This window comes from Hippocampus zosterae, chromosome 7 (assembly GCF_025434085.1).
Source record: "Hippocampus zosterae strain Florida chromosome 7, ASM2543408v3, whole genome shotgun sequence".
In the NCBI taxonomy this organism is placed as follows: Eukaryota; Metazoa; Chordata; class Actinopteri; order Syngnathiformes; family Syngnathidae; genus Hippocampus; species Hippocampus zosterae.
This window is the reverse complement of record NC_067457.1, coordinates 2686015-2713103: the sequence shown is the minus strand read 5'-3', so window position 1 is coordinate 2713103 and position 27089 is coordinate 2686015. Positions and strand designations below refer to the sequence as shown.

General features: G+C 48.0%; 3 protein-coding genes across 3 annotated transcripts; 2 read left to right on the top strand and 1 right to left on the bottom strand.

Moving 5' to 3' along the window:
• Positions 1-148: 148 nt before the first annotated feature.
• armc7 (armadillo repeat containing 7) lies at positions 149-1433 on the bottom strand. Its single transcript, XM_052070908.1, has 3 exons — positions 1155-1433; positions 821-964; positions 149-678 (listed from the first exon to the last, which is right to left on the bottom strand). The coding sequence occupies exons 1-3, from the start codon at positions 1228-1230 to the stop codon at positions 332-334; spliced, it is 567 nt and encodes a 188-aa protein (XP_051926868.1). The 5' UTR covers positions 1231-1433; the 3' UTR covers positions 149-331.
• Positions 1434-1661: 228 nt separating this feature from the next.
• Positions 1662-6881, top strand: LOC127604083 (annexin A4-like). Its single transcript, XM_052070907.1, has 15 exons — positions 1662-1826; positions 2487-2874; positions 2942-2979; positions 3116-3241; positions 3324-3411; positions 3535-3629; positions 3725-3838; positions 3974-4064; positions 4237-4316; positions 4407-4463; positions 4539-4632; positions 4755-4850; positions 5099-5157; positions 5378-5500; positions 5833-6881. The coding sequence occupies exons 2-15, from the start codon at positions 2496-2498 to the stop codon at positions 5890-5892; spliced, it is 1500 nt and encodes a 499-aa protein (XP_051926867.1). The 5' UTR covers positions 1662-1826; positions 2487-2495; the 3' UTR covers positions 5893-6881.
• Positions 6882-8502: 1621 nt separating this feature from the next.
• LOC127604086 (disks large homolog 5-like) lies at positions 8503-26005 on the top strand. Its single transcript, XM_052070909.1, has 33 exons — positions 8503-9365; positions 12448-12516; positions 13031-13199; positions 13810-13953; positions 15154-15337; positions 15418-15674; positions 15771-16077; positions 16226-16456; positions 17358-17542; positions 17633-17758; positions 17885-18017; positions 18092-18216; positions 18347-18522; positions 18628-18731; positions 18830-18922; positions 19164-20000; positions 20094-20229; positions 20291-20438; positions 20535-20650; positions 21244-21330; positions 21451-21613; positions 22029-22191; positions 22267-22400; positions 22472-22636; positions 22783-22966; positions 23167-23315; positions 23454-23624; positions 23716-23906; positions 24303-24446; positions 24660-24787; positions 24948-25057; positions 25646-25755; positions 25889-26005. The coding sequence occupies exons 1-33, from the start codon at positions 9065-9067 to the stop codon at positions 25990-25992; spliced, it is 5844 nt and encodes a 1947-aa protein (XP_051926869.1). The 5' UTR covers positions 8503-9064; the 3' UTR covers positions 25993-26005.
• Positions 26006-27089: the final 1084 nt, after the last annotated feature.

The following is a 27089-nucleotide window of genomic DNA, read 5'->3' as shown; positions in this document are numbered from 1 at the left end:
TCGCACTTTTTTAAACAAACTAAACTGACCTTGTGGCCTTGAATGCAACATAGCTTCCCAAAGTTGCCTTTCAGTGTGTGTTTGTGTCACACGTTTGTCCTTTTAAATGTTGTATTTAAGATGTAAATAAAGATTGACTCTACAGTGGTGCCTTGAGGTACAAATGTTTTCTTACTTCCACCAATAAAGAGGATTACACTTACACTTTGTGCATTTCAAACATTTCCTGAAGAATGGCCAGCGAGCACTGATCATCTTGATGTACACCCTCATGTCTGTATTATAGTTGACTCAAAGGTCCACTGGAAATCCCATAATAACTCCTTCTCGTTCAGTCTTTGGGCAGCGGGATGCCAAGTGCTGTCTGCATCTGTCCTGCCATTCCCTGTTGGGCCTGGATCACTTGCTCCTCGCTGCAGCAATCCTGCAGGAAGACATGGGCCAGGTTGCGCAGGCGTGGGCTCTCGCATAGGGAGAAGCGCAGCATGCACTCCAAGATGGCCACGTCGCTGATGCGTGGACGTGACAACGGCGTAGATAGGTTCATGAGGGTGCTGATTGCTGACAGGACCGTCTCCTCCCGTGGACTGGACAAGCAGTTTGTGACCAGAGGGATGGCGTCACTCTGCAGAATGAGGTCGCGACATTCTGGATCCATGCTGAGGTTGCACAGTCCTCCTGGTGCAGCCAAGAGCAAAAACAACAAAGTATAAGGTAAGAAAAATGTGTGTGTGTTTGTTTGTTTATGGCCCTCAAATCAAGGAGACAGCTCAATCTAATTTCATGGTGTGAAAACGGCATGTGCCATGGGAATCGTCACCTATTCCAAACTCCACAAAGTTGTCATTGTCTTCTGTGAGCATGTCCAGGAAGAGATCAGCCACCTGGAGCTGCCTCAAGTGCTCCATGTTCTTTGGATCGTAAGCAAAGTTGGCCAAGTTGGCAAGAACTTGCTCCTTTGCCTCTGAAAACACATTTGCAAGTGTCAAGAAAATTATACTAATGAAAACAAAATTATACACATAACATCGTTTTAGCTACACACGTATCCATATTTTCCTTGAGGTTCATAACCATGCATCGTGTCGTGTGACAGTCACTTAACACGAAACATTAATTTAGTCGTAAAAACAAATATAAAAGATGCAGCTCACCATCACTATCTGTGTCCTGAAACTCCGTGACGAGCGTTTGCAAATACTCGAAACGGTCACAGTCCTTCTTCCACATCTTTTATTTTCACAATCTAACTTTTAATGTAAAGCGTCAAAATCATTGTTAAGTGTGACTACAGAGGCAAGTAAGAATATGTGCCAATATAAACAAAGAACAGCGATGGATCAGTTCAACCTGTCCGTCGGGTAAATAAGTCCAACGGTTGCTCGCTTCTTCGTACATTAGTTCCGCTTAAGTATTGACCTTGATAATTTGACAACGTGATAGATAAAATTCCTCATCCAGTCTGACGATGAAACCGTTTGACAGTGACAGCTGAATAGGCATGGGACAAGGAATGTTGATGGGACGAGGAATGCTGATGGAGAACACGAGTTCTTTTTTTTTTAAACCAACAAAAGTATGCGCATGAGTCGTTTGCATTCTTTAAATGACCAGACCAATATTGTTTCCAGAGCTGTTGCATTGTCCTCAATTTGTGAGCTAATCGAGTGTCCTTAGCAACAGAACAACAAAAACAAACGAAATCCAATAAGATGGTCAGCAGAGTGCAAAGGAGTTTTTTTTAACTTTTGCTCCGAGGACACGCCCTCTACTTCCACTCCCCTGATCGACCCTCTCTTCCTGTTGCGCGCACCACCATCTGATACGTGAGTAAAGCTACTTAATTCTCATTTTAAATTTGTTGTTTTTAAACGACACTCGAGACGCCGACGTCCATTGCTGAATGAGACCACAGTAGTTCCCCCCCCCTTACTAAATTGCCATTGGAATGTAAAGTTTCCCGTACAATAACAACGGAAAACGTTTAAGGTTGCCTATTAGCATCGTGACTAAACGAGCGATTTTCTTCTTTAGCCCCCCCCCCACACACACACATCTTGTGTTTTCGCTAACACAAGTTTTCGCAAACACGGCGTTTTGCACTGATCTATACGTCGAACGAGCAAGCTAACGAGCCAATAAAGCGGATGCTAAAAGGAAGCTAACTCCCTTGAGGGTTGCCGGGGCGGGGGTGCATGGGTTGATGTTATGTAACTTCAAATGACATCAGGCGAATAAATAGTCTCATCCGATATTTGAAGAGGACGTTTATTGTCATTTTGTCGTTATTGCTAAGACGAGCTTGTGGTGTAATAGTAACTTCCGGTGCACTTTGTGCAAGTGAAAGCACAAATATAAAAAAATAATACAAGTGAACACGCATGGTTTTGGGGAACCAATTGCAGGACGAGGAACTGAGATTTCACACCGAGCATATTTCTGTTGACATGACGTTTAAAGAAGTACCTACTTCTTGTCACTCTCAGGTTGTGGAGATGAGCTACCCAGGTTATCCTCCTCAGTCAGGCGGCTACCCGCCACAAGCGGGTGGCTACCCATCACAATCGGGCGGATACCCACCACAAGGTGGCGGATACCCACCACAGGCCGGGGGCTACCCACCACAGGCCGGGGGCTACCCACCACAGGCCGGGGGCTACCCACCACAAGGGGGTGGATACCCACCACAAGGAGGTGGCTACCCACCACAGGCAGGCGGTTACCCTCAGATGGGGGGTGGGTACCCACCAGCAGCGGGGGGCTACCCTCCCCAGGGTGGTGGCTACCCTGCCCCAGCTGGAGGTTTCCCACCTCAGGCCGGAGGATATCAACAACCTCAGCCAGGTGGAGGCTTTCCGTCCATGCCTCCAGGAGGTAAGATCTCAAGTGCTTCCTTTCGACTGTCGCTCGAAGAAAATTTTATAAAAATATATTTTCGTAGGTGGCGGCTGGGGAGCGGCACCACAAGGCTACGGCGCAGTATGTAAAACCTTCTCAGTACACTGAAAATTGTTTGTCATGGGGGATGAGTTCTTGAACTAGCTTGTTTCCATAAACAGAATGGTCTGGTCGTGCGCTACAACACTGACCTTTGACACCTGTCCCCTGTTTGCAGCCAGGTGGCGCTCCACAGGGATACCCAGGAGGGGTGGCACCAGGTCAGCAACCTGCGCCCAACTACCCCAGCGGAGGGGGATATGGAAGCGGGGTTCCAACTAATCCTCAGGCACCCGCCATCCCTGTAAGATGACTCGTACTACACAAGTTTTCCACATAGCAAAATGCACTCCTAATTGTAACTTTTGTTCTGTTGGAATAAATAGACGGGCTACAGAGGCTCTATTAAGGACTTCCCTGGGGCTGATCCCCTGAGGGATGTGGAAATTCTTCGGAAGGCAATGAAGGGTTTCGGTGAGTCACTTAATTTGACCTTTGGTTTGACCTTACCACACTGAACGTATTCAAGTGCCTTGTCAAGTTTGGATTTTCGTGTTTTCTAAATCTGTAATTGAGATTATGGAATGCTTTTTACAGGCACAGACGAAAATGCCATCATTGAGCTTTTGGGAAGTCGCAGCAACAAGCAAAGAGTTCCCATGGTGGCAGCCTACAAAACAACTTATGGCAAGGTTTGCACACTGACTCGTATTTATCTTGTGATGGGACACCGAGAATCTCGTGACGTCCGCTCTCTTGTTTTATTTTCCGCATTTCCCTCCCGCAGGATTTGCTCCACGATCTGAAGTCTGAGCTGACTGGAAATTTTGAGCATCTTGTTCTTTCCATGCTGAAGAGTCCGGCGCACTTTGACGCGTCCGAACTCAGAGAGGCAATAAAGGTTGGCAGGTTCCCACTTACTCGTCTTTGAATGAACACTCGGGCCTTGTTGGAGTTTTGCTACCATTTCAGCTAGACAAAAAAAATAGTGTCATGCTAGAGAATACAAATTGAGAAATGAAGAATTTTCTTTTAGGGTGCTGGGACAGACGAAGCTTGCCTGATTGAGATCCTCTCGTCTCGCTCCAACGCGGATATTCGTGAAATTGCGAGGATTTACAAAGCAGGTTGGTTGATATTTATTTCTGTATATTAAAAAAAAACAACAACAATCTGACAAGACTTACAAGTGGCTCAGTTTAAGAGTGAGTGGATTATCTCCATTCAATTAAAGCGGATAGTACGGCTGAACTGTGACTATTTTGCCTTCCAATTCGCTAAAATTCGCCTTGTTTCCAGAGTATGGGAAAACTCTGGAGGACGCCATCAACAGTGACACCTCCGGTCACTTCCGAAGACTCTTGGTTTCCCTCTGCCAGGTAGATAACTGCACTTTCAGAGACATACTTCCGCGAATAGTCGTATGGTCGTGTATGGACGGCGCTAACTGAACCGTTGGTTTGCTTCAGGGCAACCGCGACGAGAGGGAAAATGTGGACATATCGCTTGCCAAGCAGGACGCTCAGGTACATCCCTGCAATCATCTACTCTGGTCTCGCCGTGGCTTCGTGCTTCAATGTTTTTGCGTGTCTCCTTGACAGAAACTGTACGCCGCGGGGGAGAACAAAGTGGGCACAGACGAGAGTCAGTTCAACGCCATCTTGTGCGCCCGTAGCAAGCCTTACCTGCGGGCCGGTGAGTAGATATGTTGTTGTCCTAACTTTTCGTTTCCTCCTTGAAAAACCCCCTGAGATCCTCCACCAGGGTGAACCCCCCCCCGTGTTGTCGAACATCTGATTGTTGGACTCTCGTTCTAGTCTTCCAGGAGTACCAGCAGATGTGCGGTCGTGACATCGAGAAGAGCATCTGCAGGGAAATGTCGGGCAATGTGGAGTCTGGCATGGTGGCGGTGGGTAAGTCAAGCGCCATGTTCGCCGCGGTATAAATGCAACCAAAATAAAATCTTAACTACGCACCCTTATACACACACACACACACACACACATAGACGGTTAACAAAAAAAACTCAATGTTGTTTCCTTTTTTTTTTTTTTTTTAATCTCTTGCCAGTAATTAAAGGTAGTAGAGTTGCAGCTGATGATGTGTAATAACGCAGTCGTAACTAATATGAATATCATGAATATGTGTGTCCCTTCCCTAGTGAAATGCATCAAGAACACCCCCGCCTACTTTGCTGAGCGACTGCACAAGGCCATGCAGGTACAGGAATCATTTTGGTAGCCTAAACCTGTAACTCCCTATGTCATTTTTTTTTGGGGGGGGGGGAAGGCAAGTAAAATCACAACAAGTCCAACAAACAAGAAGGAGTTGCCTACACTCAACCTTTTTGCGGGTTATTGATTTATAATCAAATAAAAATGGATTTTTATGAAAGTGACAATGATGCTATCAGGCTAACGATTTAACAATCGGGTGACAGGGTGCTGGGACCAAGGACAGGACTCTGGTCCGGATTATGGTGTCCCGCTCCGAGATTGACATGATGGACATCAGGCAGGCGTACGTGAGGACCTACGGGAAGTCACTGTACACTCACATCTCCGTAAGTCTGATCGCCACGCTCGCGTTCCTTCCACAATCACCCAATGTTCAGTCCAAGAGTAATTCAGGCCCACCAGAAAGGTTTGTAATTTTTGCTCCTCTTTTTAAGTCAGAAATGTCTTATTTTGAAATTATGGAGGAACTCAAGGACGTGATAAATAATTATACATCAATAAAAGTAAAAGGTATAAGGGTGTAGTCTACTGTAATTTTTATCCCATGAGATATTCTGACTGAAGCACGGCACAAACAATCTGCTAACATGTTTTTTTGGGGGGGGGGATGGGAGTGATAATGGGGAAAAATGTTTTTGAATGTTTGTGTCTTTGTCAGGGTGACACCTCCGGTGACTACAAGAAGCTGCTGTTGAAGCTTTGCGGTGGTAATGACTAAGAAATGACAACCTTTCACAAGGACGGAACGACCAGTTGATACTCAAAACTACCTGCAGCGAGTTCGTCCGTATGCACGTTATCTCTTAATTGGATACGTCGTGATTATTTTTTGCGTGTTTGTTGTAGTCGTCGCTTGCCAAATAGACCCGATTTATATATTTGAATATAACCAAACTATAGAAGGGCGTGCCTGGATATTTCATGCAAACTACAACGTCTAACCGCGTGTGTTCTTATCTGACCGAACGACATGAATGAATGACAAAATTGTCAAATTCTCTAAAAGTGAAGTGCTGTGAATAGTAAAAAATACCGGTAGTCGCATCGCTTCCGTTTTGCCATATTTTGTTTGGTTAGTCTCGTTTTAAAATTGCAACCAATCCTTTTTTTTTTCTTTGTTTTTGTGTGCACATCTACATCAGTACCGCTGTACCTTGACGAATTCAAATTTATGCTTGCACGTCAAGATACCACTGTATTGTGTAGGTCTTTTTTTAATTTTTTTTTTTTTAAAGAGGTGCACTTATATTTAAAAAAAGCCAAATCAATGGGCTCTCCTGCCAAGTGATAATTTACAAGTAGTTTTTTTTTTTTTAAATATATGTGCACAGTGTACAAAATGTGATTTGTTACTTTTTGGGGGTTGCCAACACATTTCAAATGGTCATTCGTGCAAAATATCTGCAATGAACGCCCGCACGCGAACCTGTCGTACTCGCGCTTGCTCGCCTATGCAAAGTAGCCACCGCTTTATATCGTTCGCTTGAGATTACTGAACCTTTTTTTTTTTTGTTTTTCTGCTCGTTCCGAGCGTTAACTCAGTCTGTGGCCTTAGTCTTGTTGATGCCACTAGAGGGCACTGTCAACATATTTTGCAACTGAATGTCTTTTTTCGTGACAATCTTGTCAGTGCTTGACATGTACAAAACACACAAACTAATAGCATCATTTTTATTTCAATTAAAAAAAGAAAAAATAATGACATCATACCTGCTTGAGTGTCGTCGTCTCCCCCCCCTGCCCCCCATCCCCCCCCCCGCCTCTCCCCCAATTCTCTTGAACTCCATTTTCCCGGACAGCATATTGTGTGTAAAGGTGCAACAAAATATGCCTTACATAAGCCATAATATGTGATGAAACGGTTAAGGACAGCCGAGCGAGCGGCGTGCTGCGGGCTATAAATAGCGTCCATCTTGTGGACGGGCTACAGGCCTCGCGGGGCCCCACGAATGACTCGGCTCGGCTCAGCACCTTTTCCCCTTGACTAGCGCTCATCCATTATCAAAACGGGGCTGCGTGGATGGTTATTTGATGGGAATATTTGGGAGGTTGTGGTGATACCTCGCTGGAAATAGACAATCTTGCTTTTAGGGGGACAACAGCCCTGCAGCGACCCCGATAGTAATTTCCTGACACGGGACTTGAATTATTCAAGCAGAAGGAAGGCACGCTCGCATGTGCGCTCACAGCTCACGTTGTAAGAGACACGACACTATCTAGGTCCGCAATCAATCGGTAAATTAGATTCCAATTAACCTATGACCTCTGGATTATCTTTGTGTGTTTGTAGCTAATGAACTGTAACTGGCGTGTGGAATGCAATGACTGAAAATGGGAAGAAATACACAAAATAGAAGTGTCAATAAAAGATGGTCTATTACAAGAAGAGAGAGCCAAATGTATTTATTTCAATGTTGTTAGATTTGTCCTTAATTTTGATCAAAATGCATGTTTTGTTTTTTTCCCCACAAAATTCTTTTTAGAAGAATGTCAAATATGTGACCTTTTTTACTTGATTTTATTCACATTTACACCTGCTTAGATTTTACAATTGATTGTATTTTATTCATATATCTATACCACTGATATGCCGGGATGCTTTATGTTCCAGGTTCCACTTCCTGTTCTATGGTTATCATCACCGCTTGGTGATGAATGTGATTCATCATGTCATAATTGCCACAAAAAAAAAACAACCTTGCTGGTCCTGTTTTTTTTTTTCTTTTAATTTGCGCTGTCTTTGGAAGATACAGCCAGCAGTAAATGATGGCACGACTCGCACCGAGACAACAACAGTGTGACATTTACGCTTTTCTTTTTTTTTTTTTTTATGGCCCCGCAACGCCCCCACTTGGGGAATTTACATTCCAAATTCTTGTCGGGAGCCACATGGATTTTCTTTGCAGGGAAAGTCTTACATAACCATTTGCATTGTTTAAACATGGGCAGTCTGTGTGTGCATGTGTGTGTGCTATAAGAACACGGCGTCCTGCATTTAAGTAGATTTCGCTCCATATAGATGATGGCGCAAAGGATTAAATGCACTTGATTGCGTTGTCAAGGATTTGGACCTCATGCAATGTAATTACGCTGCAATTTCGATCTCTTGTTATTATTATGATATAAAGATGACTTTGTTGCAAGCTATGCACGGAATACACGATACAGTGTGGTGCATTTCAAGATGTTGTTGAGACCTTCAGCTTGTCCCACGAGTCACTCACATTATTTGTTTGGCACACTTTTTCTAGCTCCCTACTAACACAATCGAAACACAAAACTAGCATTAAAAAATTGCATTATGAACCTTTATGTGCAGGCAATATAAAAACAATATGTGCATATATTCTTTGTCCTCTGCAAAAACGATCCGTCTATCGTGTGTGTGTGCGCGGCGAGCCAGGTGCGTCCACCCACCAAGCCCCGCCCACTTTAAATCCTAAAAAAAAAACCCCTAACAAACAAAACAAAAAGAAATTCCCCGTGCTCTGAAAGATGAGTGTGTTTCCTTCGTTTTCTTCCTGCGCTCGGACTCTCCAAGCAAACCACGAATTGAATTCGCACTACTTTCGCACCACTTTTCAACATGTCCCAACAACTCGCGTGCACTTCGGAAGCGCCTCGTAGCATCGAGCGAGCGGGGCTTTGACGACGACTTTTCCCTAGCCGGGGAGGGACGCAGAAAGAGTCGAAAAAAAGTGTTGTCATCTCGGCGCCATCAACAAACATGGCTACTCGTCGAGCAGCACCAACTGATCCGGGTCGCCTCTCTTGCTTCTTCTTTTTCTCGCTTAGAGCTTCGAAACTGTCCGGCGGAAGGATTTGATTAGCCAAAAGCGAACCGAGGCTGCTGCCCGGAGGTGATTGTGGTGCCGTTGGAGAGGAGAGCCATGGATCCGCGGCACAGGGAGTTTCTGGAAAAGTGTCACCACAACTTGGCCGAGTCCGTCACCGACGCCGACCAGCTCGTAGAGGTCCTGTCTCGGGGAGGCACGTTGAGCCCGGCCGAGCGACACGAGCTGGCCCGTGGCGGCGGCGGCGCGGAGAAAGTGGAGCTCCTCGTCAAGTTTCTGCTCCGCAAGGACCGGGACCACTTCGCCGACTTCTGCTCGGCCCTGGAGGAGACCAACCCTCACCTGCGCCCGGTGCTGCTCACCGGCACCGGTACAGGGCCTATGGTCCACGGCACCGGTAAGACGAAAACTTGTAACTTTAATTTATCCGTGGATGATAGTGTTCTCTAAATCAGCGTTTCCGAACTTTTATGAAGCCAACGTTGCTATTTGACAGGAGAAACAACGCGTGGAACACGGCTGAATATAAACTATCAAAATATGTATTGTTGTTCAGCATTTGACGATGAATTTTTCCATTGAATAATAGAATTTGGCTGGGTCTTGAGCCCGAAGAAATGATTTGAAGTGAGTTGAGAAGCTTCATTTGGGCAAATATTCACTTACCACCGCCATCTTTTAGAATCTTTAGGCGATTACAAACCATTTTAGCAGGTGTAAGCATTTTATTTCAATTTGTTATTGATCTTTGCAGAAAAAGTCAGCATCTAAAACCTTGGGATGGACGAGTACCAATACTTGGTATCCGATACACTGTACTGGTGCTCTTATTTCAATCCAGTATATCATCAGGTACTCGTGATGGCTGAAATACCAGCAATTGATACTTAAGGCGGGAAAAAAATGTAATAACCAATTGCAGGTGATTTTGGGGGGGGGGGGGGGGGGTAGATGAAATATGCCTGGAATTGGTTGCGACTCAATCACAGGGAGCAATTTTGACGTGACGCTACTGCCACTAACTTGCCCCCCTCCATCCCAAACCCTTTTCCCGGAGTCTGTGTTTTAATGGCTCTAAAAGCCAATGCAAATCAATGTGGACTGCAGTGCTTTGGAAGGACAAAGCGTCAACAGGAACACACAAAAGTACAACATGTGACTCCGTTAACTATGCAGACCCCTTTTTAAAAATGCTGGAAATTTTCTGGGAAAATTTTCAGTAATTTTGTATAGAGACCGGAGGTGATCAATTTTGCAAATCACCCGTCAGAGATTGAATATAATAAATCAAATAAAAGCAAATTGTAGGTATTGTTTTGAAGGAGGATTTACTGCCAGTAATTGAATTTGGTTTATTTGATTGTGTTCCTGTTACCACAAACTAAAAGCAATTTTATGCTTTGCATTTTCGTGCCAAAATGATTTTTTTTTTGTGATTTTAACAAAATAATATTCCTGCAACTTTGTCTCCATTTCTTGCCCTATTTGCATCAGCACCTAGTTTTTGACCCTCTGCTCTCGTGTCAGTGAGCTGAACGGCGGCGTGTCAATTATGTATTTATCCTCCTCGTATTATTTATAGCAGGATGGGCACTGCGCCGTGAGCTTCCCTGTCTTTTTACCCTTTTAGTCGCTGCATTTCACAATTAGGCAGCGCACGTGTAAAGCTTGCCGCTGATGCGCTCTTTTGTGCGCCTGCTCGCGAAGGGTGCAGCAAAAAAATGGGCAGAGTCGACACGGAGTACAGGGCGGACAGGTTCCTCCGGTGTGTGCATGCAACAGGAGGATAACAGCCGCAATCAAGGTGTGAAGCCACCTTCTCTCGGTTTGCATCGTTAAAATCGTTCACGATGCTAGCATGTGCGCCGCGGGCCTCCTCTGTGAGCGCCGTAACGTGACAGCCAGCAGCACACGATGTCGGTCGGGTGTGCACGGCGACCTTGGTGTGACACGACTGGACTGACACAGAATGCTTCCGGTCAGTTGCGGCCTGCCATTTGAGGGGGCGCGAGGGCGACCCCCACCCACTCACCACATCACATTGAATAAGGCAGAAAGTGGTGCAAGTGATCCAACTTAACAATACTGAAAGGCATATATTCTTTATCTGCTGTGGAAAATGATAAATATTGCTCTTCTCAAACAGTCAAGGGAATGGGAAACTTTGGTGAGCACCACAACAAAAACGGGCTTGATCCATGGGATGTCGCCGTTCCCAGGGCCCATCCTTTTTTTTTTTAAAGACCCTCCACTCTTTCACTCCTCGCCTGAGGGGGGGGAAAACAGGGGTAAGTTGCTATTCTGAATCCAACTAATCGTCTGTTTCACTACAGCAGCTGGAGTTCTGGTGCCCTCAATGGAGAAATACTGGCTTCCATTCTTTCCGGATGATCGCAAACACAATCGATCATTTTTGAAGTAGGGACTGGAACACAGTTTGTCATGTTGCGCAAAACTCACGGTTCTGGGCAACTGCCTCAGCTGAAAGCATGAAAATGACCACAACAGCACTCGTACGCCTCTGAAAATAGACTGGCGAGTAGTTTTACAAGCACATATATCCCATTCTGGCCTGTAGCAGGTTGCACTTTACTTTTGGAGTCAGACAGCCGTCTAGAGTCGTTTCCAAATGCTGCTGTCGTGCTCCCCGCCTCAAAAAAAAAAAGGTTTATATTATGCCATAATTGCCGAGAGATGATCCGAGATGCTGCAAAAGTGTTGCTTTTGTCAAAATGAAAACCCCCTACTCACTGCAATGTGTTTACCTTCTGTAAGATGGCGTCTAAGTAGTACTTTTATTGCTGCGGTCTGGTTTGCTTGATGAGTTATTCAAAGAAAGTCATCAAAAATTTTAAAGCGCATTTGATCTGATAATTTACAATGCAAAAAAAAAAGTTCTAAACAGCGGCGTGTCTTCAACCCTCGAGCGTCTACTGTAACGTCTTTATAAGCCATTCAACCAATACGGCCAATTGAACAGAAGTTTGCCTCTCCGCCCCCCCCCACCCCCCGACTTTCGTTTGTATTGACCCTTGACAATTGCCGTTTGACAATAAGGACAGTGTTGAGCTTTTCCAGCTGACCGCCTTTCTAACACTGTCTTCCTCCAGTGTCTTGTGTTAATGCCCTACTGTCCCTTGTGAGTCACACAGTGGGCTACAAAAGAAGGGGGGCATTCAGTGAGCTGCTGTGTGATCTTGTCACTGGAGATAAAAGGCTGCGGCCTCTTTGGGGGCCCGGCCAGTCGCTATTCAAGCTCCCGGCGCAACCGATAATTAGCAAGACTCGGCCGGCAGACCCGCAGGCCCGTCATGCCCGTTCGGGGGAAAGTCCCACCATATTGTTCCTCCAGCTGGACCGTTTTCTGTTTTTCTTGTTGTTGTTTTTTTTTTCAAGATGTCGGGTCCACTGCTGGATTTGATCACCCCCCCCCAAGCCCCCCGACTGACTTGAGTGCTTCTTTTTTTGCTTCTTCGCAGGGTCCACGTACAGCGTCTTGTCCACCATGCCGTCAGATTCTGAGAGCAGCGGCTCTCTCAGCAGCGTTGGTGAGTCGGTGCTATTCCCAGGATTGTAACCTGCGACAACATGCCAGCGCCAATCAATAGATAGTCGACCGTCTCGATCTATTGACTGATCAGTCTGCAAAAGAGGTGCGGTGCTCTTCCTTGGGTCCCCTTCCCAGCGTGGCAAATTGAACTGTCGTCAATTTGGTGGAATCTGGGGCTCTCTATTAGCCACTGGCCTGTTCAGACTGAGCACATGCTGCTGATTACACAGATGTGAGAGGGATTTAGTGACGCCACACACCACACGCATACACACAGACCTGCTTCTTTTGGTCAACCCCCCCCCCCCCCCCCCAACCCCCCACCGCGACTCCACTGTGTGGCCTGAAATAGAAACGTAGCTTTGGTGATTGGCCTGAGTGCAGGAAGTTGTGGCGGATTGCTGGCATGTGTCGAGGTTACCAACAACAAGAATTTACAAATGGGGGGGGGGGGGGGGAATCTGAATATGGGCCAGTGTCCGAGTTGTGCCGACGTCTCTCTCGTGTTTCAGGTACGCCCACGCCAGCCTCCTCGCCACCGCTGGCCCACGTGGACGCTCAGCGGGTGCACGACAAGATGGAGACGGTCTTGTTCCAGCTCCGCCACGTGACCCGCGAGCGCGACGAGCTCCGCAAGCGGCTGGCGCTCTCCTCGCCCGAGAGCACTTTTGACGACTGCCGGTACGTCGTCACCGTATCAAATCATCGTAATCAAATGATTACAGGTCGCAAGAGGGTTGAACATTTCAACGCCACACACAACAATGCTAACTTTGCCAGCCCATTGATGGTATTTTGCATTGTGCGTTAGCATTAAGCTAGTGGACGTTCCAAAGACAAAGTGATGTGGTTTATTTCAATACACAATTTGTCATTCTTTTCAGTTTCATGTTTTGTTTCACAGTGAAATTCAACCGGGAGTGCCAACTTCTTTGATTTGGTTATCATGCAAAACATTGTTCTCTCTGTTTTATTAGTTTGACACTAAACTTGAACTGGGAGTGGCAACGAACGGCTCTGCGCAAGCACACTTGATTTTTTTTTTCTTTACTTGCTTGGCCACGGAACGAGTTAAACTCTTGAGTCAAGTTACTGCTGTCGTCTAACTGGAAACCGTGTTCCAGCGGGGAGTGAGCACCAGTGAACAAGTCTAATGTGACCACACGTTGTTTTTGCACGACGTGCTTACTTCTCAGACACGGAGCGCATTGAATTATGAATGCGCCTCTTCCTGTTAGTTTGTTTGTGTCATTTCAAAGCGCCTGTCCGTGTGCGCGTGTTTGCGGCGCAGGCCCAACTCGAAAGCGGGCCACGACTACGAGCGTCTGAAGCTGCAGTGCATGAAGGCCATGGCCGACCTGCAGTCTCTGCAGAACCAGCACAACGGCACCCTCAAGAGGTGCGAGGAGGCCGTCAAGAAGGCAGACTTCTACCAGTGAGTGCCTGCCCGCAACACAAGCACTCTAGATTTCCACTCCCCCACATTTTTTCACTCTCGGTTGCAATTTTATTTCTCACAATATTTTATCTTTGAAGAAGGCGGACATTTTGAGAAGGTGCCCCTTTTGGGCTGTTGTTTGTTTTTTGTGCAACTGATTGCACCGAACAGATTTTATTCGTGTGACAGTAATAGGGATGAACTCTTCATCGCCGTCCGCAAGCTGCCGGGTGAGTTAAGCCCTAAAAGCCGTTCCATCAACTTAATTTCATCTTTTTGATAGCCCGAGAGACGGTCTGCAAACCAGCGAATGTAAAAAAATATATACTTTATATTTTTTTTAATCTTCAAAGTCAACATTACAAAGTTTGGAAGTGACGCCTGCCCGTCTTGAAGAGGATGCGCCAAATGACGCTCTGTAATTAGCGCCCTGACCAAAGACCAAAGATCCCACAGGCGCTGCATTTGTTATGTCGCCTCCACGGGTTAGGAGGAGGGGGGGGGGGGTTATGCTGCAGCACTTTCTCCTCCCGAGCAACATCTGGCCGCGATACAGACACACAGATGTCGACAGATTATTATTAAGATTATTGCTCCGTTTAAGCTGCTCCTTCTGTGAACCGTTTGCACAGGGCGCAGTCGTCACATCAAATCGTAACTTTTTTTTCTCCCGTATTTCAGTTTAAAAAAAAAACATACAACCAGTCTTTGTTTTCTTAGAACAGCAGTTTTATTCCTCTCATGACAACTTTATTTTTTTTTTCCCTACTCAATTATAACTCATTGTCGTATGATTTCTGGTCATATCCCAGCGGCTTCATTTTGACCCCACAGGAACGCTCCGAGTTTGCTTTTTGAAGTGTTGTTGCATAAGACAATAATTTGACTGCCAGCACACTTGAAGTCATAAGCACGGTAATAAGCTTGAAGGGAGAACATCTGGCCTTTTGACAGACTAAACCACACGGACTATTTTTAGCCTGCGCAACTCCTGGGAAAACAATCTTCTCTTTGCTGCTAACCTTTTTCCTCTTCGTCGGTATGCCTCAACAGCGTTATGAAATGAGCAAAGCGAGCCACTGTAACTTTATTCTGCTTGACCATTCTTTCACATACCACTAGAGGAAGCTGAATGATTTTTTTTTCAACATAATATAATAATTCATCTGAATGTTTCTAATTATCTGTGTTTTTCAGCACGCTGCACAGCCGGTTGGCGGGCGAGCACGGCCAGCTGAAGGACGAGCTGGAGGCGGTGAGGCTGGACAACGTGCAGCTGCTGCGCGAGCACGATCACGCCAAGCAGATCTGCGAGGAGCTGCGCCGGCTGCGCGACGACCACCAGCGGGAGGTGGCCGACATGCGCCTGCTGCACCAACAGGTAGCATGTTTTTCCTTTATTTAAAAAAAAAAAAATCCAGCTTTATCCTCCGTCAGTTGAGTTTGTGTGTGAATTTGTAGGTGATTCGGGAGGGCTCCTCGGACGCCCTGAACAAGCTATACGACTCCGCCGTGGACAAACTGGAGAGCGTGAGGAACGACTACGAGGGTCTGCGCAAGCTCTACAACGACAAGACGGCCAACCACAACGCCGACCTGAGTCGCCTAGACCACGCCGAGGAGGAGAACCGCCGCCTCCAGAAGCAGCTGGACGTGCTGATGAAGCAGAGGGACGCCGCCATCCACTACCAGCAGCAGTACTCATCATCCATACGGAGGTGAGGCAGGGTGGAAAAAAAAAAAAAATTAACAATCAACCCGCACGTAATTATGACTTCCTCCCACCTGTGTAATATGCCTTGCGTGCGTCGCAGGTTGGACCAGCAAGAGCTTTCCAAGGTGGCTGCCCAGAACTTGGAGCTTCAGCACGAGATGGAGCGGCTGCAGTCGGAGGTCACGCGCTTCAAAACCCAGCAGCTCAAAGCGACCAAGGAGTGCGAAAACTTCAAAGACGAGCGCGACTCGGTCATCAGCGAGTACCGCCTGATCATGAGCGAGCGCGACCAGGTCATCAAGGAGGTGGAGAGGCTCCAGACCGGGCTGGAGGTGGCCGAGGCCAAGCTGAAGAACACCTCATCGGAGCGGCGCGTGGCCAATGAGGAGCTGGAGGCCCTCCGACAGGTAAGGGCCCGTATTTAGATTTTTTTTTTTTGCATTTCTGATGTGTCAAGGGGTATTTGTTTGAGTCAGTTCATGATGTCATTGATTTTACTTGCCACCCCTGAGAACATCATGAGCCAACAGCTGATTTTTTGTGCCTGTTTTGAAGGAACTGTCGTCGTCGCTGATGGACAGGGACCGGGCGCTCTGCGAGAAGAACGAGCTTCTGGAAAAATACTGCCACGAGGTGAAGGACAAGGCGGAGGCACAGAAGGAGCTGAGCCAGGCCTGCAGGGACATGGAGACGGTGCGTGAGGAGCGAGACGTGGCTCGCAAGGAGAGGACGGAGGCCATCATCCAGCGGGACCAGCTGCTGCAAGAGTATTACCAGGCCAGACAGGTACGCACACAAGGCAGATTTATTTACAAATGGACGGATTAACCCCCCCCCCCCCCCCCCCGATGATAATCTTTTCATCTAATACAATAGTCATATTTTTTTTTCCTAGCCGCTGGGACGCTGCCACGCCTTGTTTTTGTTGCCTATCACAAAATGATCAGTGCACAGAGCTTTTCCTCCTCCGGAAGGTCAAATAATTAATCCCAACAATAAAATCCGCGGGAATCAGTTCAACCGCGGTCTTAACGCTCTCCCTAACTCCTTGTTTATTTTCTCAGTGTCGAGCAAGACCGCCTTAGAGATTTTTCCTGACTCAAATCCCGCCTGGTAATCCTCAGTAATAGTTCACATTCAACTTCTTTGTCCTTTTATTCATCGCTCTCAACAGCTCAATTCCACACCCGCCCAAAACGTAAAATCCACTCCCAACTCAAGTCATCACTACGCGCCCTCTTCCGAGTGGTTGCAAACTGCCGTACATAACCGAATAAACGGGCAAGCAAATTTCACTTAACTATGCCTGACCCACTTTTCAACCGCAACAAATAGTCTCAAATCAAATGCGAATAAATATTAGCGAGAGAGAGAGAGAGAGTGACAGAGATATGTTGCTGTTTTTGTTGTAGAGCTTGAACCAAGGTATTACTATTTTGTGTATATATTTTACCATTAACAAATTATGCTACTAATAATACATTGGAACTCTGCTATTTATGGTGGTTAAACAATGTATACATTATTTCAACAAAATATATGCGTGTTTGTGTATATGTATGTACATATGATTATTAAAAAATTGAGCCCCCTGCACTCACCTTTTTAATTTTTAAATAGCCCCGTGGGCATTTTTGCATTTAACATGAGTGTAAATGCCCAAAGTGTACCCAAACTGTACCTCCAGAAACAAGACTCGGCCACCCTGGACATGGAGCGAGCCAACAAGGAGATCGAGACGCTGAGGAAGCAATACGAGGCCGTCAGTCAGGAATTGAGCGAGGCCCTGCAGGAGGCCGAGGTGGCCAAGTGTCGCAGAGACTGGGCCTTCCAGGAGAGAGACAAGATCGTGGGAGAGAGGGAAAGCGTTCGGTGAGATGACTCCGCTTGCGTGTCATTTGACGTCCCGTTGCTGCTGATCAACGGCCCGCGCTGAAAACAAGTGCGACGTGGCTCTTTAAGCACGCTGTGCGACAACCTGAGACGAGAGAGGGACCGAGCCGTGAGCGACCTGGCGGATGCGCTCAGGAACCTCGACGACACCAGGAAGCAGAAAAACGACGCCGTGCGAGAGCTTAAAGAACTCAAGTGAGCCCCCCTCCTGCCCCTTTTTTTTTTTTGAGGTCTTGCACTAGTTGCAGCTCTCGTTGTGGAGCTCGGCTCATCTTTCTATTAAATGTGAAAAAAAATTGAGTACATTTCTCTGTTATGCAGGGAAAAAATGGAGGACCAATTGGAAAAGGAGGCTCGCTACCGCCAGTTGATGGCTCACAGTTCACACGATTCCGCCATCGACATGGACTCGGTTGAATGGGAGACGGAAGTTGTCGAGTTTGAGAAGCGCAGGGTGAGGCGACCGTTTGTTTTTATCCGCAGCCGTGGAACAAGGCCCATCTAATAGCGTCGTTCTTTTCACGTTAGGACATGGATTTGAAAGCACTTGGTTTTGACATTGCCGAGGGGGTAAATGATCCTTATTTACCGGGAGATTGCGGCGTGTTTATCAGTAAGGTGGACAAAGGAAGTCTAGCGGAAGGCCGATTAAGGTAAACGCTTGACACCGGCGACACCCCGTACCTGAAAAATCTAAGTAGCGTAGCCAAGTATGTGACACTAAATGACTTCCCGCTTGCGTCGAGCAGTGGTTGAACTACAAGACGATTGTCTTGCGCACAGGGTGAACGACTGGCTGCTGAAGATCAACAACGTTGACCTGACCAGCAAGGACAGGAAGCAGGCCATCAAAGCCGTGCTGAGCGGCGAGGGCGTACTCAACATGGTGGTCCGACGGAGGAAGTCGCTCGGGGGACGAGTCGCCACTCCAGTCCAGATTAACCTCTCCGGACACAAAGGTCCAAAACTATCTGCGTCTTATTTCGCAACGTTGAGGCTTTCACTCTTTGAGGTTAGTTAAAACTCAGACCGGCTGATTAATTGACTCGACATTATCCTCTCAGACTGTGGCATCTTCCTGGAAAGCGGTGTCTTTGTTGCTTCGCTGGCGCCTGGCAGTCCGGCAGTCCGTGACAATAATCTCACGGTCGGGGACAGGCTCTTAGCTGTGAGTACGCCGTGCCTCTAGCACCCCCTGCTGCCCAACGCCATATTCACTCCTCGATGTAAACAAAAATCCCTCTTTTTATTGTTTGCTCTTTCCAGATTAACGGTATCCCGCTCGACAACAAGTCACTGCCCGAGTGTGACGCTCTGCTGAGGGCATGTCGCGAGTCGCTCTGCATCTCCCTTGCCAAGGTGACGATTGCATACACCTAAAATAAAATGAAGAAACACCGGCACACCAAATGATTAATTTTACAGCGAAGTGACTTCATGACTGAATTTTGTCGCCAATGTCAATCATCTCTCAAAACAAAGTAGACCTCGGAACCAAAGTGGGGTGCAATAAATCTTTGATTGTTAAAATAATATCACTTATTCCCGCCAAGTTTTCAATCACCTATGTTTACGGGATTTATGACTTGTTTGTGGGCAGTTCCTGCCACAGAGCTGCTCCGGCCAGAGTTTATACGAAAGCCTGAGGGAATCTGAGAAAGTCTGCAAAAGCTGCCGCAACACCAAGCGCAAGTGCTGCACGCAGGCTGACGGCTGCGCCTGCGAGATGAGGTGCCGGGTGGGCGACGACGAGGAAGGGCACGGTGACCCCAGCGGCCTTCATTGTCGCCACGTGCCCGGCGACTCCCTGCACTCACGGAGCCCCTCGGAGCCCCTGGCCGAGTTCGGTTACCGGAGGCAGGACTTGCACCGCCGGCCCTTCACTTTCACGCCCGTGCTCCCCGACGGCGTCGCTCCGCCGGGCAAAGCCGGCGGCGGCACGTGGCCCAAAGTCATTGCCGGAGCGTCCGTCCCCGAGTGCGCTCCGCTTTCCATCTACAAGAGATCCAAACAACGCAAATCCATCTTTGACATGAACACATTCAGGAGACCGGAAGCGCCTCCAAAACTGGACTACATGTCGCTTTCTCAGCTGCCCAAACACTCGCCGCAGAGCTCGGTGGCCGAATCCTTTCAAGGTCCGCCCACCCCGCCGGCCAGAAGCGACTCGTTCAGGTTCAAGCACTCCCAGCAGAATAGCTCGGCGTCCGACTCCACCATCCCGGGCACTCCTAGTCGAGCCGGTAGTCCCGTCACCGAAGGCGAGGCCGGGAAGCAGGCTTACTACTCGGCTGAAGCTTCGCAACTAGAATCCATGGCGCCGGGCGATGACGACGGGATTCAATACCGGGAGCCGGATAAGAGAAGGTGCCGGCCCAAATCGGCACCGGCGCTGCGGCGGAACGTGACGCCGTTGCATATCCCGCCTCCAATGCAGGTCAGTAGAAAATATCCAATGATGCAACATACAAATCTGAAAATCGTCTGTCCAAAATGTTCATTTATTTATTTTTTCCCACTGCACATCCAGGTTCACACTTTCTCCAATGACGAGCACTCCCCTGAGCCGATGGATTTGTTGCGCTTCTCCCCGATGCGAAATAATCGCTACAGCATGCACTTTGCACCCCCCAGCTACAGTAAGTCGGCAAAAACGACATCCTCTTGTTTACAAATATTATGGAAAAGCTCTACCGTATATAAACGGACATGACTGTGTCATATCAGACCCGACGCAGCGAGGCTTCGCTCCGTGTCCGGCGAAGACGTCTGTGTTGAGGAACGCCGTCTACCCCACCTGGGGTCAAGAGATGCAAACCGGCAACTGCCCACCCGGGCCCAGCCCCAGCGTCCAAACAACGCATTCACTTGCAAGGTGCAGTCAAGTGGACATCTTTCAAAACATGTTTTTTTTTTTTCTCCCCAACAATCATTAAATTGTAAACGACTTGCCCCCGGCCGCACGTTTTAGCACCCAGCATCACGGTCGCCACAGTGTGGACCTCAACCACAAGCTCGCTGGAGACATCAGCGATAGCGGCCCACCATCTCACGGCACCCACTCCCTCCCCTCCAGCTCCAGACTGGGTAGATACTCAACTGTGCTTGTTTTCTTTTGACGTCATCTTGAAATATCCTGAAATTTCGCTTATAGTGGCCAAGAGTGCCACTAAATCGCACAAAATGAAAAATTGTCCAAATACCCCCCTGCAAAAAAATACATATATATATATATATTTTTATGTTGCATGTCAGGCGGCCCGGTAGTCCAGTGGTTAGCACGTCGGCTTCACAGTGCAGAGGTACCGGGTTCGATTCCAGCTCCGGCCTCCCTGTGTGGAGTTTGCATGTTCTCCCCGGGCCTGCGTGGGTTTTCTCCGGGTGCTCCGGTTTCCTCCCACATTCCAAAAATATGCATGGCAGGCTGATTGAACACTCTAAATTGTCCCTAGGTGTGAGTGTGAGCGCGAATGGTTGTTCGTTTCTGTGTGCCCTGTGATTGGCTGGCAACCGATTCAGGGTGTCCCCCGCCTACTGCCCGGAGACAGCTGGGATAGGCTCCAGCACCCCCCGCGACCCTAGTGAGGATCAAGCGGTTAGGAAGATGAATGAATGTTAGGTTCATTCAACACCAAATTGTGGATGCAACTGTTCTTTTTTTTTTTTTTTTTGATTCTCAGTCTCCCTGAGTGCGCTGCAGTTCAGGGCTGAGCGCATTAGGATGCCACCAACCCGTTATCCGTGCTCCACCGGATCTGATAGTAGAGGTATGGGAGTGATTTTACACCAACTTGTTTTCACACTTTAAATGACACCCGCCATGGACACTCAGAGGAGATGTGAATAAATAAATCAAATGTTGTCGCATCCGCCTCGTCGTCCTCCAGAATCTCGCTCCCATTCCGAGTGCAATTCGCCGACAACGCCTCCCAAGTCCCCAGTCGGCCCGGACCCGTCATCCTTCGCCAACGGCCAATTGGCCAGCTCCATCCCTACGCAGCTCAGGATATCCGTCAGCCGCGCGCCACTCGTTGACGGCCGCAAGGATGGGTAAGGCGGCCCCCCCCGCCCCCCTCGCTCGGCTCCTTCAGCCGCCATCGCTCAAAGTGTGACGTGCCGCCCGCTTTCAACTCGATGAAGTGCCTCGTAAAGCAGTAAACAAAAGCCTGGCGTGACGGATGGCCGTCTGTCGCGCTTTCCTCTCCGCCGCTCATTAAAACTGCCGTTGCTGCTTCCTTCCTTTTCCCTCCTCGTTTGCCTGCTTTCAGATTTGTCTCTAATCCTTTTGTCAAACATCGGCTGGCTGCTCGGCCCAAGTTCCTCTCTTTGAGATGCTTGAGGTTTGTTTCTTGTTGCTAATCGACCTTCTCACCATGTCCAGTAAAGAGCGCTTTTGGTTGGCGGGCAAAGAGACGAATGTCAATAACGCCCACTTTGCACTGAAGTTGAACACGTCTCCTTGAAGGCCGTATTTGGAGGAGCCGCGCAACGTGACGGTGCAGAGAGGCGCCGAGCCGCTGGGTATCTCCATCGTGAGCGGCGAGACCGGTGGCGTGTTTGTGTCCAAAGTGACTGCGGGAAGCATCGCTCACCAAGCTCATTTGGAGTATGGTGATCAGCTTTTGGAGGTAAAAAAAAAAAAACAAAACAAAGATCTTGTCGATGTACCGGCTTGTGTGACAAATATCGTCGTCTTTCTCCAGTTTAATGGGATCAACCTGCGCAATGCCAACGAGCAGCAGGCGCGGTTGGTGATCGGGCAGCAGTGCGACACGGTCACCATTTTGGCTCAGTACAACCCTCACATGTTTCAGCTGGGCAATCACTCGCGATCCAGGTAGCGCAGTTTGAGACGCCGCGCCGGGAAAAAGCGCATCGCTTCAGCTACTTGTGCGCCTCCGTCCTCAGCTCTCGCATGGAGTCCATCGGCACCCAGCCCACCTCGCGGGGCAGCGGCACCAGCACCCCGGACGACCGCTCCGTGGGCGACGCCCTCAGCGAGCAGGACGAGGGCACCGTGACGCCCCCCTCCAAGCAGACCACCCCCGTCGCCAGCCCTCACAGCTCCTTTCGGTACCACCGGGAGAACACATTTAATCGTTAGCACTGACCGCTCACTTTAGCATTGCCTGGAACGCTTCCGGAGAACTTCCATGGCAGGTTGAGCTGGTGGAATGAAATATGAAATGGTGACACAATGGTGTCGCGTTGGCGCGCAGGCTTCCCGTCGCCGGCGCGCGTCGCACGGCGGAGCCGCGTCTGGTGAGGCTGAAGAGGATCCGGGCAGAGCTGGGAGTCCAGATCTGCGGAGGCAATCTGTGTGGCATCTTGGTGGAGAGCCTGGATGAAGACAGTCCTGCTAAAACTCCCGATGGCCTCCTGCCTGGAGACCTGTTGCTGGAGGTATCGTCTGACTCGCTTAACGACAATGGCACCTTGACTTGCCGCTGCCCCGGGTTCGAGTTTACGAGCCGTCGGTCGGCCATGATTGTTTTTGTGTCGCAAGCTAAAATTGGAAAAAAAAATTGCCTCAAACGATGAGTCACTCCACGTTGACTCACTTCTCTTGGACCACTGACTCATCCGTTTTGTTTTGCCAACAGTACAATGGCGTCAGCATGAAGAACAAAACCAAAGAGGAGGCTTACCTGGAGTTGTTAAAGGCCGCCGAAACTGTCACGTTCAAGGTACAAAACTGCGTGGACGAGCTCGCCGCCATCAGTCAGATACCCGGAGATGGATTTTTCATCAGGTACACAAAATGACACTTTTGGGGTCTTGTCACACAATCGCCGATATGTTCCATGACGTTCAGCTGCGATGCTAGCAATTTTCTCGGCGTGTTACATTCGTTGACCATCACTTCCTGCTTTGGGATGTGTTCCACCAGATCGCTTTACGACAGGGTGGCCGACGTGGAGCAGGAGCTGAGCTTCAAGAAGGACGACATCCTTTACGTGGAGGACACCCTGCCCAACGGCAACTTTGGCTACTGGACCGCGTGGCACCTTGACGAGAAAGCACAGAAGATGGAGAAAGGGCAGATTCCCAGCAAATACATGCAAGTCCAACCCGGAAGATGGATCGACGCGTCGAGCCACTTCTCATCTTGAGGAACATTGTGTTGGAGCTACTTTGTCTTATCTCCCAAGGATTGACCAGGAGCTCTACAGAAGACACGGCGTAGCCGACGCGAAAGACGACGGCGGCAAAACCTTGTCCGCCGCCGCCCGCAGGTCTTTCTTTCGTCGGCGGCTGAAGCACAAGCGCAACGGATCCAAGGACGGGAAGGACATGATGGCATCTGAAGCCATGATGTCCGATTACTTGCCCATCACAGAAGGTGAGACGGCTATACTTTTAAGGGGGAAATATTTTTGGAATTTCAAGTCTACGTGGGGCGAGAAAGCTCAGCGTGAAGAGTCTCCGCCCCCCTCACACATGGCGTGATCCATTAATGACAACAGCCTCTGGAAATACCCACATTTTTGCCACATTGTCATGTTTCTTCTTACTTTTGTTCATTCACTTCTACCCAAACAATCGCGCCATATTTTCCCACCGTTGAGTCTGATTTTTGACCTGATGCAGGATTTCGTTTTTTTTCCCCCTCTGTTACATGGTGTCAGTCGATGTTTGGACTGCTCTCATCGGTCCATTTTTAAAGGCGTCATAACACGCAGCCCAAAAAGTCCAAAGGCGCCTAAAAGCTCGGTGTTTCGTCTTGTCGCCCGCTCAGACGGCGTGAGCCTGATGTACCAACGAGTGCAGAAAGTGGAGTGCTTAGCCCCCAGACCAGTGCTGATCTTGGGGCCGCTCGCAGAGGCCAGCAAGGACATGCTGGTGAACGAAGCGCCCGCCAAGTTCAGTCGCTGTCTGCCGGGTAAGATTCACTTCACTCTGAGAACTTCACAGTAAAAGGTACACGTTTGACGGTTTCCAGTCTTGGAAAGCCGAGATGCTTGATTGAAAACTAGTCAAATATGAATCGATGTGTTTCAGACGTTGTCACAATCATTCGGTCGACACGCAGGCAATGTTTTACATCGTGCTTCCCATTCACACGCCAAAAGTATGCCGCGCGTTTCTCTTGTAGAGATCATGAAGGCGTCCCAGCAGGCCATCGAGCGAGGCGTGAAGGACTGCGTGTTCATCGACTACAAGCGACGCAGCGGCCATTTTGACGTCACCACTGTGGCGTCCATAAAAGAGATGACGGAGAAGGTAGACCTTGTCGCTCCCACAATAGGCTGCGTTGGGAAAGTATTCACAGAGCGTTTCCCTTTTCCCACATTGATTGTTCATTTTGCGTGTCCTTACCAAGTTTTTGTGTTCTGACAACCATGGTGCGTTCTCCCGCGCTGGGTGCGTTGTTCTCTCGCAGGACTGTCACTGTTTGCTCGACATTGCCCCGCACGCCATCGAACGCCTCCACAGCGTTCACGTCTACCCGATCGTCATTTTCATTCGCTACAAAAATGCCAAGCAGATCAAGTGAGTGAACCCCGTGCCTTGTTTTCTTCATTTTTTTTTCTACTTGACAAACCTGTACTGAACACAGAGTACAATTCACTCAAATATAGCACTTCATTTCTTATTTTATGATTTTTATGTGTTGCATTTTTTTTGTTTGTGAAAGCTTGATGCACGGCACTTTAAATTGTGACACTAAATTGCAAAGCTTTTATTGTCACTGACAATTTGGAGGCTTGCTGTGACGTTCGTAGCTACGTGCGGGTTTAATTTCACATTCGTCATCACACGGTGGAGAAAGTTGAACTCTTCCGGCCGTGCCCCTCCGTGACAGTCCATCACGGTCACGACAGGCTTCCTGAAGCTGCACGTGTCCAAAACACGCAGGGGGAAATTGATTCCCGCTAAGCCTCCCCCCTCCCCCTTCCCTTGTCGTCGTCAGCTGAGTGCCAGCTGTCCCGGGGAAAGCCTGGTCAGAAACCCGTGGCACTGGTACCCGCGTGGGTGGCAAAAATGCTCGGTCCCCCCCCCCTCCCTGCCTGAACACAAACACAGAAATGAGCTGTGTTGTGTGTGGATTGATGGCGTCGATTTCTTGTGTGTTCTCAGAGAGCAGAGGGATCCATTGTACCTCCGGGATAAACTCTCGCAAAAGCTCTCCAAGGAGCAGTTTGAGGCGGCCCAGAAGACAGAGCAGGAGTACAGCCCTTTCTTCACAGGTAAGCCAAAACTTGCACGCTGCCGAAAACGAGAACGCAGGAGAATTGGCGCAAACTTGAAATCAGAACTACCCTCTTTGTGTAAATTCAGCCAAATATTCTCATCCTCCATTTATTTTGCCCCTCCGCGCAGGTGTCGTCCAAGGTGGCAGCGTCTCCTACATTTGCACTCAGATTGTCACCATTGTGGAGCAGGAGCAGAATAAAGTTCTGTGGATCCCCGATGGGGTGCCGTAGAAGTGAGGCACACGCACACAAAAAAAAAAAAAAATTCCACACGACTTCTTCATAGCAGTGAATCGGTACATTAACTCATTACGTTTCACTTTAAGCCACTGCACATGCACACTAAATGATAATGATGTACTGTACTCCAGATAGTTGTTTACACTAGTATTGAATACTACTTGAATGAATGCGTTTCGATCCCGAAGCACTCCTTTTAAACACAACCCGGACCACACCATGCAAGATGGCTCCTTTCGCTAAATATTTGTTTTGATCAAAACGTGGAGATGTAGCTTAATGGTATTTAACATGGAGGATAAACTTTTGTTTTTCACCCTCTATTCATCATTTCAGGCCTCACATTATGATGTCATCGTGCCAAGCTTTTCTAATATTTATTATGACTGCATGTGTGTAATGCAAAGAGCTAAACAGCAGCTTTTTACTGTGTGTGTGTGTGCACGCGCGTACTACTTGAGTTGTCAATTGCGTTTCGCGTTCTTCCTTCAGTTTGATTGTTTTAAAGGGATGTTTTGCCTCTCGGTTGTCCTGATTAGCGACGCTTATCTTCCAACCTCTCAAATGTTGGAATGAAAAATCATAAGTTTTTTGTTTTGTTTTTACCGTGATTAAAAAGGGTACGAAGGATGAATGTTTTTTGTGCATTCTTTTTAAAGAATATTTCTTACATGCAATTCTAAAACCCAATAAAATCTGTCAAAATTGTTTTGTAGTTTCTTTCAGAAACATTGTACATTTTCCCAGTGAAAATGTACAATCACCTCTGGACAAAATTGAGAGACCAGAAAACACTGGGGAGGGGGAGTGTCAATTTAGCAAGAAACAAAAAAATATATTTTTTGTTTGCTTTAGTGGGCTATAGATTTTTTTTCATGGCTTCACCTAGACCAGGGGTGTCCAAACTTTTTGCCAAGGGGGCCAGATTTTATGTGGTAAAATGTCGGGGGGCCGACCTTGGCTGACATTCTTTACATTGAACAACAATATTGTTCAGCAAATTTTAGTAAGCCAGTCTGTTTCACATTTCCATTTTTATTTTAATTTCAACAATCTTAAGAATTTCTTTTGGTTCATTTGAAACAGGT

Bases quoted from the DNA above. Each gene is read 5' to 3' on its own strand.
- armc7 (XM_052070908.1), bottom strand. From the start codon at position 1,230: ATGTGGAAGAAGGACTGTGACCGTTTCGAGTATTTGCAAACGCTCGTC. The intron at 965-1,154 runs GTGAGCTGCATC...ATGTGTTTTCAG, and splicing joins TCAGGACACAGATAGTGATG to AGGCAAAGGAGCAAGTTCTT. The intron at 679-820 runs GTGACGATTCCC...TGGCTGCACCAG, and splicing joins CTTTGTGGAGTTTGGAATAG to GAGGACTGTGCAACCTCAGC.
- LOC127604083 (XM_052070907.1), top strand. From the start codon at position 2,496: ATGAGCTACCCAGGTTATCCTCCTCAGTCAGGCGGCTACCCGCCACAA. The intron at 2,980-3,115 runs GTATGTAAAACC...CCCTGTTTGCAG, and splicing joins CACCACAAGGCTACGGCGCA to CCAGGTGGCGCTCCACAGGG. The intron at 4,065-4,236 runs GTTGGTTGATAT...CCTTGTTTCCAG, and splicing joins TGCGAGGATTTACAAAGCAG to AGTATGGGAAAACTCTGGAG.
- LOC127604086 (XM_052070909.1), top strand. From the start codon at position 9,065: ATGGATCCGCGGCACAGGGAGTTTCTGGAAAAGTGTCACCACAACTTG. The intron at 20,439-20,534 runs GTGCAGTCAAGT...CGCACGTTTTAG, and splicing joins ACAACGCATTCACTTGCAAG to CACCCAGCATCACGGTCGCC. The intron at 22,967-23,166 runs GTATCGTCTGAC...TTTTGCCAACAG, and splicing joins CTGGAGACCTGTTGCTGGAG to TACAATGGCGTCAGCATGAA.